Raw genomic sequence first — 14,556 nt, forward strand, 5'->3', positions numbered from 1 at the left:
TAAAATAATCACTTTAGGCAGGGTCATATATGGAATGTGTGATGAACTGGTAGAAATAGTAACGATAAGAATTTTTTTCCCCCCTTAGATATAGAGTTCAGCTTAAACTGTCCTGTGCAAAACAGTTTTCGAATTATTGGTAGATTTGCTAAGGAGTAATATTTCATCCTCCTCTCTGCATGAGAGCAGCATACCTCACTGCAAAGCTCCAGTGGGGATGTGATGACCCTCTTGTTTTCACCCGCAGGACTCGGATGTTCCCGGAGGGGCCCGGTGGAAGCTCTGTAGCTTCTCTCTTATTCGCCGCCGATCCATCGCCTGTCTGCTGCGATCTGCGCCGGCCCTCTCCCATGTTGCTGGTCTCTGCTGTTTCGGCGCCGTGGGATCTGTTTCCTTGATTTCATCCAGGCAGAATCTTCTCTTCTTCAGGTCATCGGCTGCCTCTGTCGCATTCTCGTAGAGTTTGGTGCCGCTGTCGAAGAACACCCTCAGCTTGGCTGGATGTGGCGTTTGGAAGCGGAGTCCTTTGGCTTTGAGCTCTCTCAGGATCCCCACGTACGCCTTTCTTTTCTTAAGGATGTCTGGGGGGTAATCTTGGTCAAAGTAAATCCTTTTCCCTTCATAGCGGACATCCTTCTTTCTCCACGCTGAATGCAGTACCATCTCTTTTACTCTATACTCCAGAAAGCACAGCACCAGTGACCTAGGCGGAGAGCCTTCTCTGGGCTTTGGGGCGAGTGCCCGGAGGCAGCGCTGGATTCTGAGGTTTATTTCCGGCGGGCCGATTTGAGCCTTTATCAGCTTCGTTACAAACTCTATCAGATCAGGGCCCTCTGATCCCTCCGGTACCCCATGTATGCGGAGATTATTCCGGCGTGAGCATGCTTCTAGTTCGGTTAGCTTTGCTCGCAGGGTCTCCTGGCTCTCCATCATGACAGCGAGTGCCTCCTTAACCTCTGTGTCCCATTCCGGTTCTGCCTCCTCTACCCTTGCCGTGGTAGCCACTAGCTCCTTTGTAGTTTCTTGAAGTTTCTTGTTAATTTCTCCTTTGAACTCGTTCAGTTCCTTTTTCATATCATTGCGGAAAAGAAGTCGAAACTCACTCATTTCACTTTTAAGGTCCGACCTCAGAGCCCGGATCTCATTGTAGATAGCTAGCATGAAGGGACTAGCTTCGCCATTATTCTCCTCTCCGCTGCGAGTTTCCTTGACTAACTCTCCCCTTTCCCGTCCCGAGGTTGGTTTGCCTTTGGGCTTTTTTTGTTTATCCCCGTCCATGTCAAGTTTAGGTACTGTTCTTTGTGTCTGAATATTCTTCCAAGAGGATTATTTCCAACCGGCGGGGAGCCGAAACTTTCAAGCAGCCATTTGCTATAGCACCAAACCGGAAGCCTATTCATCAGCCAAGGTTCTGGGTGAACCCACTGTGAAACCTAGCCCCATTCTATCATGTGATTTACTGAGGTCAAATGGCCCAGGATGTGAGTGGGCATTAAGGCGTCTGGGAAGGGATCTCAAAAGTGGATTATAGATGGAAGACAGTTGGTGCCGTAAGTCACCGCCTCTTTTCAAAGATGGCCGTTCACACATCGTAGCTCCCCAGACTACGTTGACCAGGATGACTGAGAACCTTCACAGACATACTTTAGCACAAGACATCATTTGAGTGTGCAGTGTGGCTCAGGATATTTGTGTACATGCAATGAAAACCATGACAGGGCTTTGTGTTTGTGTAGTTCCGTTTGTATCGTACACAGACTAGTTATAAACCTTAATGGATCCATTTAAGTGTTTTTGTTTGTTTTTGCACAGCACAGCATTTTTCTAGTCTTCCTGACCACTCAAAGCTTTATCTTCTTCTTGCATCTACAATTCAAACATTGAACCACCATGCCACGAGGCAGTAGTGCTAAACTCTGCACCACCGTGCTGCTTATAAACAGGACCAGCACAAAACAGAACCGGTCAGAACATTTTAAACGCCTTTATTTCAAAAAAGAATGAAGCCATAAACCTTCAAGTGTAAGAGGAAAATCATTAGTTCACCCATTCTGTGTAGCGACTGTTACAGTATTAGGGCCACATTAAGAAAAAAATATTATTGTTCATCAGCGCCTTAGTTCACATAAAAATTAGACAAACTAATTCCTGGGAGTGGCTGAAATAGTAGCATAACTGACCAAGTCATATATATTGAAGAGAGCCGATCCATCGGCTAAGTTTAAATTTGGGGATGTTTTATGGGCATTGTGTTAAATAAAAGGTGGAATGTGACTTTAAAAATGTTGCGTGATCAAACATGTCCTAATACAGAAACATGAAAAGATGCCAAAACAAACACATCATACATGCGGCGCTGTCTACCACGATCCCATAATAGTTACGAGATAACGTCTAGAGAGGCAGAGGAGGACATCTGGAAGACAGATGAAGATGCTCTACTTGTCACCATCAAAGCTTGCCACAACAAAGAGAGATAAAGATAGCCCACCTTTCTGTGCTGAAGATAGCCTGATATAGAACCAAAGGGTTTGTTTTAACCCTTTCCCTTCTGTGAAGTGTTTGCAAAGCATCCATTGTCCCTTTTTTGTCACCGTAATGCCTGTTTTTATGTTGAGGTTGAGCACACAACATACATCCCACAGCTTCTGGGATGTTAAAGAGCTGAATTCTTGCTCATGAAGTGTGACTCTGAGTACCAGATGAATATGTCACTTTACAACTTCACGAATATCAGGTTACGCTGGCTGCATGCCAGCCCCTTACACTCTAGCACAGCAGGGCTACTTAAGGAGGAGAATGCCAAAGATTAAAATGGCTTTCCAGGAAAACATGAGATGTCTCGGATTTATGGAGGCGGTGGCAAACTTGTCATTTTTAAATATTTTATCTGCAATACCAACCGACAAGTCCTTGGCATAAACATTTCTAATTATTCCATTTTGAATTTGATGTCTAATCTAATTCTGTGGAAAAACAATCTCAACCGAAACGGAGAGAGCATCGGCCAAATCCATCCTGTCTGAAACAGGCACTTTGCTGATGCAGTGAGGAGGGAGTGTGCAGCAGCAGCTGCATGAGTGTGTGGGTGGTGTGTGCAGTGCATCTGCATGTGTGTACTTCTGTGTGTGTGTGTGTGTGTGTGTGTGTGTGTGTGTGTGTGTGTGTGTGTGTGTGTGTGAGAGAGAGAGAGAGAGAGAGAGAGAGAGAGAGAGGTTACACAAAAACCTCTCTCATTCACAAACTGAGCCATGTGGCACTGTGCTGGTCCCTTTAAAAGGCATGTGTCAGAGTTTTCTACTAAGGCTGACTGCTGATACATTATTCACAAGCAAGGACACGCACACATACACCCACACACACACGCTAAGTAACTGGAGGATAGGTACAAGATTTGTACAGTTGCGAGTTAGCTGAGGCACAGAGAATTGCGCTAATACACGTACTTTGGCGAGGAAAGTTGATCAGGATAATGTCAGTGCAGAGACGTACCTATACAACGCCCCTAACACACACACATGCACACACACATGCACGCAGCAGAGAGGAGAAATCCTCAGCCTTCTGTTATTCAGTGTGCATAATTTATAGCAACCCCAGATCTCTCTGCTAATGACAGCACACTGGGGCATCTGCAGCACAGCAGCAACAGCAACAGCTAACTGGCATTGCTCTGTGCGTGCGTATGTGTGTGTGTGTGTGTGTGTGTGTGTGTGTGTGTGTGTGTGTGTGTGTGTGTGTGTGTGTGTGTGTGTGTGTGTGTGTGGAGAGAGGTATAATGCTCTGTTGAGACAAGGACAGTGAGAGAGACAGAAAGAGAGAGAAACAGAAGGGAAAACGACACACAGAGGGTGTCTGAAATAGACACAGATAACGCAACAAAAAGGGGAAAAGGGATGAGACGGACAAGTGAGAGGCCACACACACACAAACATGCACACACACACACAAACACATGCACACACACACACACACACAGACTATCTGTTCAAGTCTATTGAACCTGTGAATCTCATGGTTTGTATGCATCAGCATAAAGTATGCACATAAGTCTGAGCTCAACACTACACTTGCTCAAAGGAAAATTGATTCTAATTTAGGAATTCTTGCAGTACTGTTTCCATGATCCAAACGCAGGCGATTCTATGTCTCCACGAGCATCTTTCTCATTACTGGCTGAAAGGGATCTGAATTTGAAAGCCATGCTGAAAGCTTAAATTCACTGGGTTTGTTTTAAAGAATTATTCAAGGGTGTGGTCCTGGATGTGTTTCTTGTTCCAAGGATTGTTTTGACATGATGCCCCAGAGCACAAATTCCTTCTAATTCTGGGATTTGGAGATCAATGCCACTGTGGTTCTGCCCCCTAGCTGCTCTACACACTGACGTGAACCTGAGCTGAGACACAGCAGTGCATGCTAACCTGGAAATATCAGATTATTGCTTATAAGGTGCTAGACATGTGCAAGTGTAGTCAGAGTCAAAATAGTGAGATATGGATACATTAGTCCGAGTAAAACTTTGAATACAAAGTCCACAGATTCACAGATAATCACATGCACTACTTACTTAAGGAGAAATGGTAAACATAGTCATTTAAGGTTGTAAAGATGCCAAGATATGTCCACCGTCTCTGGCTTATTAAAAGATCCAAAAACAGGATGCAGAAGATTGACATCAAACAAAGGTATCAAAGTTGTCTAATCTCATGTTTGTGTGTTTGGACCAAAGCTGCTCTCGTGACATGCTTCACACTCAGGAAAACATTGATCGGAGACCGTGGCACAACCAAAACTGCAACTGCATCCACTGTGCTGGCAATGTTGTTGCCTCTGAAATAGCTGCTTTGAAGATGGGGACCAGGTCTGCGGCTTTTAGCTGCCATCTTCAAAGTGATGTTGGTAATAAAACTGCAGTAAGATAGAGTGAGTCTGCTGCTTGTTGGGCGACCATGGCTCAGGAGGTTGGGAAGCGTATCTGTAACCTGAAGGTCACCGGTTCGATCCCCGGGCTCTCTGTCCTGGTCGTTGTGTCCTTGGGCAAGACACTTTACCCTACTGCCTACTGGTGTTCGCCAGAGGGGCCGATGGCGCGATATGGCAGCCTCGCTTCTGTTAGTCTGCTCCAGGGCAGCTGTGGCTACAACCTTAGCTTGCCTCCACCAGTGTGTGAATGTGAGAGTGAATGAATAGTGGCATTGTAAAGCGCTTTGGGTGCCTTAAAAAGCGCTATATAAATCCAATCCATTATTGCTATCAGTTTGCAAATGCATTCAAATGCACCACAGTTGGTGATTGAGTGTGAAAAAATTGCAATCAGTTCAGGTAATTTTTATTTATATAGCACCAAATCCCAACAGCAGTTGCCTTAAGGTGCTGTATATTGTACGGTAAACACCCTACAAAGAAAACCCAACAATCAAACAACCCTCTTTAAGTAAGCACTTGGCGACATTGGGAAGGAAAAACTCCCTTTTAATAGGAACAAACCTCCAGGAAAACCAGGCTCAGGGAGGGGCGGCCATCTGTTGTGACCGATTGGGGATCAGGGGAGGAAGACAGAACAGTCACTGGGAAACCACTGATTTGCCATAGTCGTAGGATGGTTGCTTTATTGCTTTTAAAAAAAAAAAATACCCCAGCTAGCCTATGGCAGTTACGGAGCCATAGCTTAGTTTAATAATGTCATCCATCCATCCATCCATCTTCTTCCGCTTATCCGGGGCCGGGTCGCCGGGGCAGCAGCCTAAGCAGAGAAGCCCAGACCTCCCTCTCCCCAGCCACCTCCTCCAGCTTGTCCGGGGGAACACCAAGGCGTTCCCAGGCCAGCCGAGAGATATGATCTCTCCAGTGTGTCCCAGATCTGCCCCGGGGCCTCCTCCCAGTGGGACATGCCTGTATAGACTGTATATAAAAGATGATCATAGATAGCCACCTTGATATCCCCCTTTGGTTTTTAAAGTCAGAATCTCATTTTGTTAGTTTTGTTGTCGGCACTGCACATAACAAGCAAATGTGGATCTCTCTGAGAAAGCAAAGACACTGAAGCCTCATTCAGTAGCGATGTCAATCAAAGTGTAGCCACACCCTACAGCACACCCTGCTCTATTGTCTGCTTCGACTATACATGAAATAACAGTATACAAAACAAACATTGTGTTGTATTCAGTAAATTTTTACAACCTGATCAGTCTCCCCCTGCTGGCCATTAAAAAGAATGACTTTCTCATTGGAATCACTTTTCAGACCCGAAAGCTATATCAACACTTTTTTTTACAACCTACAGAACCTAATTGACAGAAAATGCAGTGTATGTCTGAGAGCAGCATCACATTTGTGGTTTCAGCACACAATATGTGCTGGATACAGGTTTTTGATTTTGGTCTCCTCACAGTCAGGAGAAGAAACATTCACCGTCACTGCTTTACAACGTAACTTTTCCTGCAAGCACTAATTTCTGTCCTTGCATGTGTTAAACACTCGAGTGACTAAAGGACAACGCAGCAGTATTTCTGCCGTATCAAAGTGAACCATTTTCAGACATTTCCACTAAAATAAAAGTACCCACTGAACTTCTCGCTCTTTCTTATTCGTTATGTGGGTAAAAGGCCCGGCTATTACTGAAACTTTTACAGTATCAGTTACTGCCACATCTCTTTGTAGTGCCAGAGCTAAAGATCACTGCCTTTGCTTCCTTCTCTCTGTTTCTCTCCTCCTCTGTGTGGCTGACTGACAGAAGGGCAGGCATAAGCTGAACCGCACACTCCAGCTACAGTCAGCTAAAGCAGGAGAGAGAGAGGGAGAGCATGAGGCATGAGGTATGCAGCATTAGATACAGCATCAGTGACAGGAGCATGTTTGGGCATCAGATAAAGCTATTTTAGGACGAAACTGTCAATGCATCTCAAAAGACGTGCCAACAGCAATGATCAGAGAAGACCTACATTACGCTGCAGCCTGTCTGGGATGTCAGATGGGATTGGTTTTGCAGTTTTTGAAGAGGGGCGGTGTGAGCAGTCCACACGCCTAAGTCGTTTACACAGAATAAAACAGGGAGATGTCGGTGAGGGAGAGGCGCTGGATGCAGACATACATGTAACTCAGCATCTGATCAAAGGAAGTTTGTACTCCACTCTTTCACATTAAATGCTGAAACTCAAACATTGCAGCTATTGCCACTGAAACTGTTCAGTTCTGCAAACCTTGGTGTAAATAAGCCCCAATCCAGCTGTGGGCTGAGCTGAAGTGGGAGAAGAGGAGAGCTTATTGGAGCAGCTATGGCAGACTCAATAACATAAATAGTAAGAGAGAACCCAGTCGGTCCTGCCATTTAATCAACATTGGCTCTGCTTTTGGAAGATGGCTCTGCTATCTTTTATGGTGCACGAAGATTTACTGTCTCATAATTTCTCTCACAGCGAGGGATCTGTGCTCCTGCCTTTAAACGTTTGCTGGTACAAAGTCTGAATTAAACCTCGACAACCACTTCCCTAAAAAGACTTTAACTTGTCATTTATTTAATTGCCTGCATTACAGTCAGAAATGGGCAAATAATGTGGATTCCACATATTTGTTGTAGCCAGAAATACCAAGAAGTGTGTAAAATTCAGCACATCGCTGCGACTGGCACCGGTAGCCTGGACATCAGTAACCTAGCTGAACAATGTAGCTAGAACACCTGCTCTGTCATTGTTTTGCTTTATAGCACTAAGTGTCAAACAGACCCAGAACAAATGAATACAGTAAATGCTTATATAGTAATGTGGCGGTATGTTAGTGAATGCCTGCCTGGATTCTAGCTTTCACATATACGTCAGAGACGTCTTGTCGTGGCAGATTAAACCCCTGACAAGTATGATAAGTGTTGCCCTCTGAAACTAACTGTGCCACCCAGCAGATAGCAGCATAAAGGAAATACAGTGTGGGATCATCGTTTGCATCTGCTCCCATTCTTCTCCGAAAATGTAACTACTTATCAGCTACTCTTGCTGTCAGTTTGCTGCTGTCTGTTTTTGTTGCACAAAAAATCTCTGTAAAAAACAACATCATCAGCTAGTATCAGCAAAACTCATAAGCCTGGTGCAACCCACAGCTTTATTAGCTATGCTATTGAAAACCTAAAGCCCAAAGCCCTTTTGGATCCCATCATGCTGACAGACAGGGGTGTGTATAAAAGTGTTTGGCTGCGATTGGCTGCCTTCCTTTAGACTTGCTTTTGGATTGGTGTCCGCAGACACACCCCTTGCTAACCCACTTGTCAGCTGCCATTTCTCCTGTCTTCGGTGAAACTTTGCAAGCACTTTTGCTTGCACATCTCCAGCCACACTGCTGGCTGTGAGTCCTGCTCTGTCGTAACTCATTTTCAGGCGACACTGACATTACTGCATTCACCCAGTGAAAAACATCACCACAGCCAGCAAGCTACAACTAAGGAGAACTTTTGGCCAGTGAGCAGCAGTTTCCTTGAAGGTTTCTATGTTTGGGCGCATACAAGCAGACATGTGAAACCCATCTGACTCCACTCTGCAGGTTGATGCTGTTAGAGCCACAAGTGTTTCGATAGTCTGACTTTTATTTTGTACAGTTGTCTCTGTACATCGCCACAGTTGTCTTTAAATTAAACAATCCACATATGACTCAAGAGTAGCTTTCACTTTTAACACTTTTAAGCTTGATCCATGAAGTAATTCGGATAATTCAAAATTCTAAATAAAATAGAGTGTTTATTGAACCATCTGATTAGTTTAAATTAAATATAAATGCATATATATGAGTTTTGATTTGTATCATATTTGCTACATCTGACTTTTTAAAAAAAAAAAATCTGGTGCTTAAAAATGTACGGTGTACTTTATTGTGTTTTTTCAAAGGGGAAAAAAATCACACTGGTGATGCAGAGGTCTCAAAAACTCACAAAACTCACTCTCACTAGCTTAAAAGTACTTTGAGAAGCCACTGAACCGTCAGTGAATTTCTTCTTTATAAAAACATATGAAATTGTTGATTTGGCCACTCTGCAAGTGTTTGCTAACTCTCTGATGCATTTTTTTTTTGTTTTTTTCAGCCTAATGATGACCTCCTTCGCTTACATTTGGTGACTTAAACTGCAAATCCACCAGGCCATGAAACTGTGTGTTAGTCAGCTGTTCAGTTACTTTCAACCTCTGTATAAAGATAACTGTAATTCCTAAACTGTTATTGCAGTACTTTTGTTAAACCCTCTGAATTAAATCAGAAAGCTTGACTTGATGTAAAATCCACTGTGGTGGCGTACAGGGGTGTATGATCTGAACTGTGTAATATTTTGTCTGTTTTAAATCAGGTCCTAAATCAACTTCACCGCAGCAGATTTTATAAAGCTTTAAGGCTACTGCACTGTCAATAAAAAATATACGTGTTTCTTTAACCTCTCGTTAACCTCTCATATATTCCACTCGTGTGTCAATCTCATCCAGTCCTGGAAAAGAAACAAAATTGATGAGGGACGTAATGGAAACAGGGGGACATTCAGAGACTACAAGTTGCTACGGTGAATCTATAGTGTCGCCACACACTCTGGAGAGTCTAATTAAGTTGGGGTTCTTCATGTAATTTAGGCTCTTGTTGTGTGTGTAGTTGTCGTGTGAGCCTCTGCGTGCGTGCACTTATGCTACTCATGTTGAAAGAACGTAGATCTGTTTGGACAGTCACACTCTGGAGACTCAACTTTCTTATAGATGGACACAAACGCAGGCCTCACTTATGTCGTGAGGACTAAATCTGCCCTAGATGAATCGCCATCATGTGGAGCAACATACTTTAGGTTGAAGGTGAGGTTAGGTGGAGGTTTAGGGCAAATATAGTTGTCGTGGTTAACAACAGAGAACAGGTCAGTGTAATGTCCTCTGGAGACATGGAGACACATCAGCGCGTGCGAGAATGTGCGCACACATGAGAAGTGAATCAGCTCATAAGTGGGTATCTCCTCTCCTGAGCTTATCCCTGCCTGGAAAATGTGTTCAGACTGATTGCAACAGCACTGTCATTAATAAATGACTGGATAATTTTAGCATGTCATGGAGGTAAAAATAGAACCTCGATGCACCCTTTGTTGAGACATCTGAGCTAACTCCTGTTGGGCTGCAACACTACAGATACACAGACACACAAGCCTGGAAAATAAATGTCACATTTTAAGATTACATGTTTCAAAAGGTTTTTTTGTTTGTTTTTTTTAAACCCACATTTTTTAAAAAGGAGACCCTTAAAAGGTTTTACGCTGGTGCTCATTTGAGAGAAATGCGTGGCTCTCACTGAAGATCTTATTCTCTATTTTAGAGGCTGAATTACTACTTCCTGTCTTTGTAGTTCTTCGCTTCATGGCTGCCAGATGCTTTAACAATAACTGGGGCTATTGTAGTTACAGCTTCTCAAAGGCAGCGAAGCATGTCAGTGCTGAAAACAAAGGTGCAGTGGCTCACAAAGAACATTTAGCCACAAAAAAAAGAAACTTGTTATTGTGTTTTTAAGCTTTATGTTCAAAGTAGATTGAATATACATTACAACATTCATAAGTCACACCATGTGAGGTCATAACTGAGCTTAAGCTGATTTCCAGAGCTCTGCTGTAGAGGGGGAAAAGGCTTTTCCATTATCTTAAAGAAATAAACAGCAATAATAAAATAAAGAGAGACAAAAAGTGCAGACTATCAAACTTGTGGCCCTCTCTGGTTAAACTCCCTAGAACAAAGGTTCCACCGCAGCATCTGTTGTTTGTAGAGACAAGAACAAACGACGATTTTTTTTTATGTTAAAAACTGGCAGCAAGTTTTAGAGATTTTAAACTGCCATCACCGCCCACGTACTGTCACTGCAGTCCACACAGACACTGTGGAGACTTTCGCCACAATTTCTGATGGAGAAAAAAAAAGGCGTCAGATGTGACAGATCTAATACTGGCTGAAGGCTCCGATGCAAAGTTTGGAAAGGAGGTTAGTTCAAGACGAGGCTGCTGTCCCCGATTCCCATCACATTCTGGGCCTAACTTTCTGCCTCACTCACACAGGAGCGACACGACAAGAAGAGCCGCTGGCTTTTCCGCCGGTGCGTTTCACCTTAACGCAGCACATGTAGGCTACCGTGAGGATGACACGATGCAGGTCCTGGGCTTCATGCTGCTGTTTGGGTCATAACCGGTGGAGAGGGAGGAGGGTGGTGGTGGTTACTTAGGTTTAACTAACCATCTCTCATTTTTTCTTTTTTTTGGACACACAGACAGTTACGCGACACACACGCGTTCCCCTGACATGCCTCTCATATATTATGGGTGACCGGGTTATGGAAAACTGAAGTGTCAATCGCTCATATGTGTGTGTGCACGCTGACACACTGTATGGACTGGGAACGTGCATGCGCAGCCAGAGTGCTGGATGTCTCCCTTACATCACCATGGCAGTTTCAGTGGCCCTTATAGTGCGCTGTGAGTGGATGGCAGGTATGAGGGAAAAGCCTTAAACTTACCGCAGTCCTCGCACAACACTCTCTCAACATCCTTCTTCGACTCCGGCTCGCTGGCGTCCACGGGGGCGTACGATGCCTTGAATACCAAGGGCTCGGCGGTGGGGTCCATGAAAAAGATATATCTGTGGTCCTTCTCCACCGTGGTGCACGGGGCCTCGGAACCGAAGTCCCCGACGGTCACGAGCTGCTCCCTCTCGAGGCCGCCGCTGTTGACGGGCCACACATCCAGCACCTTGACATTCACGCTGTAGGGCTCCCGGGAGGAGACGTTCTCCGGGGAGGAGCGCACCTCGCCCTCGATGACCACGGCTGATCTGTACGCCTGGTCCTGTAGGGAGTTGAGACTCGGGGCGTAACAGGCGAAGGAGACCCCGATGACCAGCATGGAGAAATGCACTGGATCAAGCCTCATGCCGTCAGCCTGTGCTGTGCTGCAGTGCTGCTGGGCGGCGGAGCGAGCTGGAAGAGAGAGACGGCGGCGAACGGGCTCCGGCAGAGCAGGCAGGGCAGAGCGGCAGACCTTGTGGAAGTGTCCATGCCATCTGTGTCTGCCGCTGCTTTCCCCATACGGCTGCTGGCGTCGGATGGGGGGGACACAGCAGCCTAGGAACCGGAAACGGCCCGCTTCTGCATGCTTAAAAATGTGATTGCTGCATTCTCCTTCACCAACCACCCTCCCCCCTCTTATCTCCCCTTTTCCTGAAAGGCAAAACAAGACTCGTAAATTAGTCTCCTCTTGAATCCAGGGCTGAAACCTCTCTCTCTCTCTCTCTCTCTCTCTCTCTCTCTCTCCAGCTAATAGGCTAGCATCGCATGGGTGGGCGCATTGCCTCTTTGGAAAGAAAAAAAGCGACTTGCGCGTACAGAGGAATCACAAGAAATTATATGCTGTGCTCCACGCACACGCAGTATCGGCTCCTTTATCCACTTATATATCGTCAAGAGTCCCAGTGTTGCAAATCCGTTAGTCAGGAAGCAAAAAAATTCAAATTAAAAAAGGGGGAAAAATCAACAAACCCCCTACCGCGGAGAGGTCCAACGGACAGGATGAGAGAGCAGCGGTTATCCGGTGAGGCGTTGCAACAGTAGCGCGCACCCTCCAGCCGCGTCCCCTGCGCCCCTCATCAAACGCGAGCGGCTTACGTGAGCAAACATCACCTGCCCGGTCAACGGCGTCGCCTCGCCTCGCCACGTCCTGCGCAAACACCCTAATGACCCGGGCACCCACCGGCCCACCGGCACGGACCCAACCGGCGTGTGAGCATGCCGGCAGACTCTGTTTGAAAAAAAAAAACCCAAAAAAACAAACCTCTGTGGGGTGGGTGCAGGAGAATTCACGCACGCGGTGCACAGGCACACCACGTCTGAGTTGCGTCTGTAGCCAAGCCCTGCACGGCGCCTACTGTGGATCTCCGGTGCAAGAGGTGCAAGAGAGGCTATAGGCGACTGCTACATACACACACACTGCGGATAGCTGTTGCGATGACTAACGCTGCGAAATTCTCTCAATGGATTCCTCGGCATGTAGAGGCGAGCGGGCGCTTCGGAGCTGAGCTCTCTGAGCTGTTAGATGGCCCCTCTGCAAAATATATCTGCTTCTGCAAAGCACGCCCGAATCCCGCTTTTATGTTCAGCACTGTTTTTGCGAGTCATTACACTTCACAAATGTCGCCTTGCAGTTTTGCCGACTCCTGTGGCAACACGTGGTAGCAACAGTTACCAGAAAATGCGGGTGTTATAATAGAAAGACACAAATATTTTCGCCAATCTGGCTTAGTTACAGTGAATAAAGCCTCATTTCCCACTGAATACTCATCCACCAATGAAACGAGACCCCTGTACAAAGTGCTGAGGTTTTTTGGTTGTTGTTTTTTTTGTTGACCATAAGTATGCCCTCCCAGTCTCTGCCTCCATCAGCCAAGCCATTCATAAGATTTGCCTTTCCCTCCCTGTCAGGAGCTGTGCGACCTTCGTTAGAGGTCAGAAAACCTTTTTGTAGTCCATACAGAGGAAATCAGAAACTATAATGTCACATAGGGGACACATGGACAGATTTCATATCTCCGTCTCTCTCTCTCTCTATATATATATATAAATATATATATATATATATATATATATATATATATATATATATATATATATATATATATATATATATATATATACATATATATATATATATAGAGAGAGAGAGAGAGAGAGAGAGAGAGAGAGAGATAAAGAAAATGTATATAGCCATTTCATCTGAGCATGCAGCTACATCATGGCCTCATCTTCCCCTCATCATCATCACCAGGGTCAGGTCAGGGGCCTGCCTCTGTCCATGGTGCTGAAAAGCTGGACAGCTTTATTTCTCTGTCCAAGCAGGAAAACCACATCCCTGTTCATACATTATTTTCACATGGAGTCAGGAGTAAAGCCGGAGTGCCACTGATATCTGTGGTTTTAGATGTGCTCAGTCGAATGTTTAGATTGCTCCACATTTTTGCAGTTGTTTCACCCAGCTCACAGAACTGGATCAGCCAATCTCTGATCTATCCTGTGACCCAGCCCCACATCATCCCTCCCCACCTACAACCCACATACACAAGGATCAGTCTCTCCTTCATCTAGTCAACTTGGAAGCCCTCGTTCAGAAAGCTTGCATGCAATTTTGGGAATTGTTCTAAATTAGCCTTGAAAACAAATCATTTGTTGACCAAGCAAAGTGGAGTGAAAATGATTCCTGCTGTTCACTGGCCAGGGGCGGCCACCACCAACTGCCTTCACAACCTCCCTGAACTCGAGCAAAGGGGGGCACGTTTGTCGCTACATCAGCACTTCAGCAGGGTGCTGATGAGGTCTCTTGAACTTTCCTGTCATGATACACTAATCGTAACAACCCAGCAGTCATTTTGGTAAATGGTAAATGATCTGGTTCTTATATATAACGCTCTTCTACTCTACCTGATCACTCAAAGCACTTTATTTTTTACAGTTCTTGAAGGGAATATGCTTTTCTGTACTTGACACACATTTCTTTGTAGCTGCCCTAGCCACCCTTTCTTTTATGTGAGA

The 14,556-nt window shown here is 45.2% G+C and overlaps 1 protein-coding gene across 2 annotated transcripts in view; it reads right to left on the bottom strand.

Moving 5' to 3' along the window:
• nrg2b (neuregulin 2b) overlaps positions 1–13,565 on the bottom strand; it is a 71,257-nt gene extending 57,692 nt beyond the window's left edge. For both annotated transcript variants that reach the window (XM_085172730.1, XM_085172735.1), the window contains exon 1: positions 11,497–13,565. In XM_085172730.1, the coding sequence (XP_085028856.1) occupies positions 11,497–11,908 (412 nt within the window). In that variant the 5' untranslated portion in view covers positions 11,909–13,565. The remainder of the gene's footprint in view (positions 1–11,496) is intronic.
• Between the last annotated feature and the right edge of the window lie 991 nt (positions 13,566–14,556).

This window comes from Neolamprologus multifasciatus, chromosome 2, assembly GCF_963576455.1.
Source record: "Neolamprologus multifasciatus chromosome 2, fNeoMul1.2, whole genome shotgun sequence".
Lineage (NCBI taxonomy): Eukaryota > Metazoa > Chordata > Actinopteri > Cichliformes > Cichlidae > Neolamprologus > Neolamprologus multifasciatus.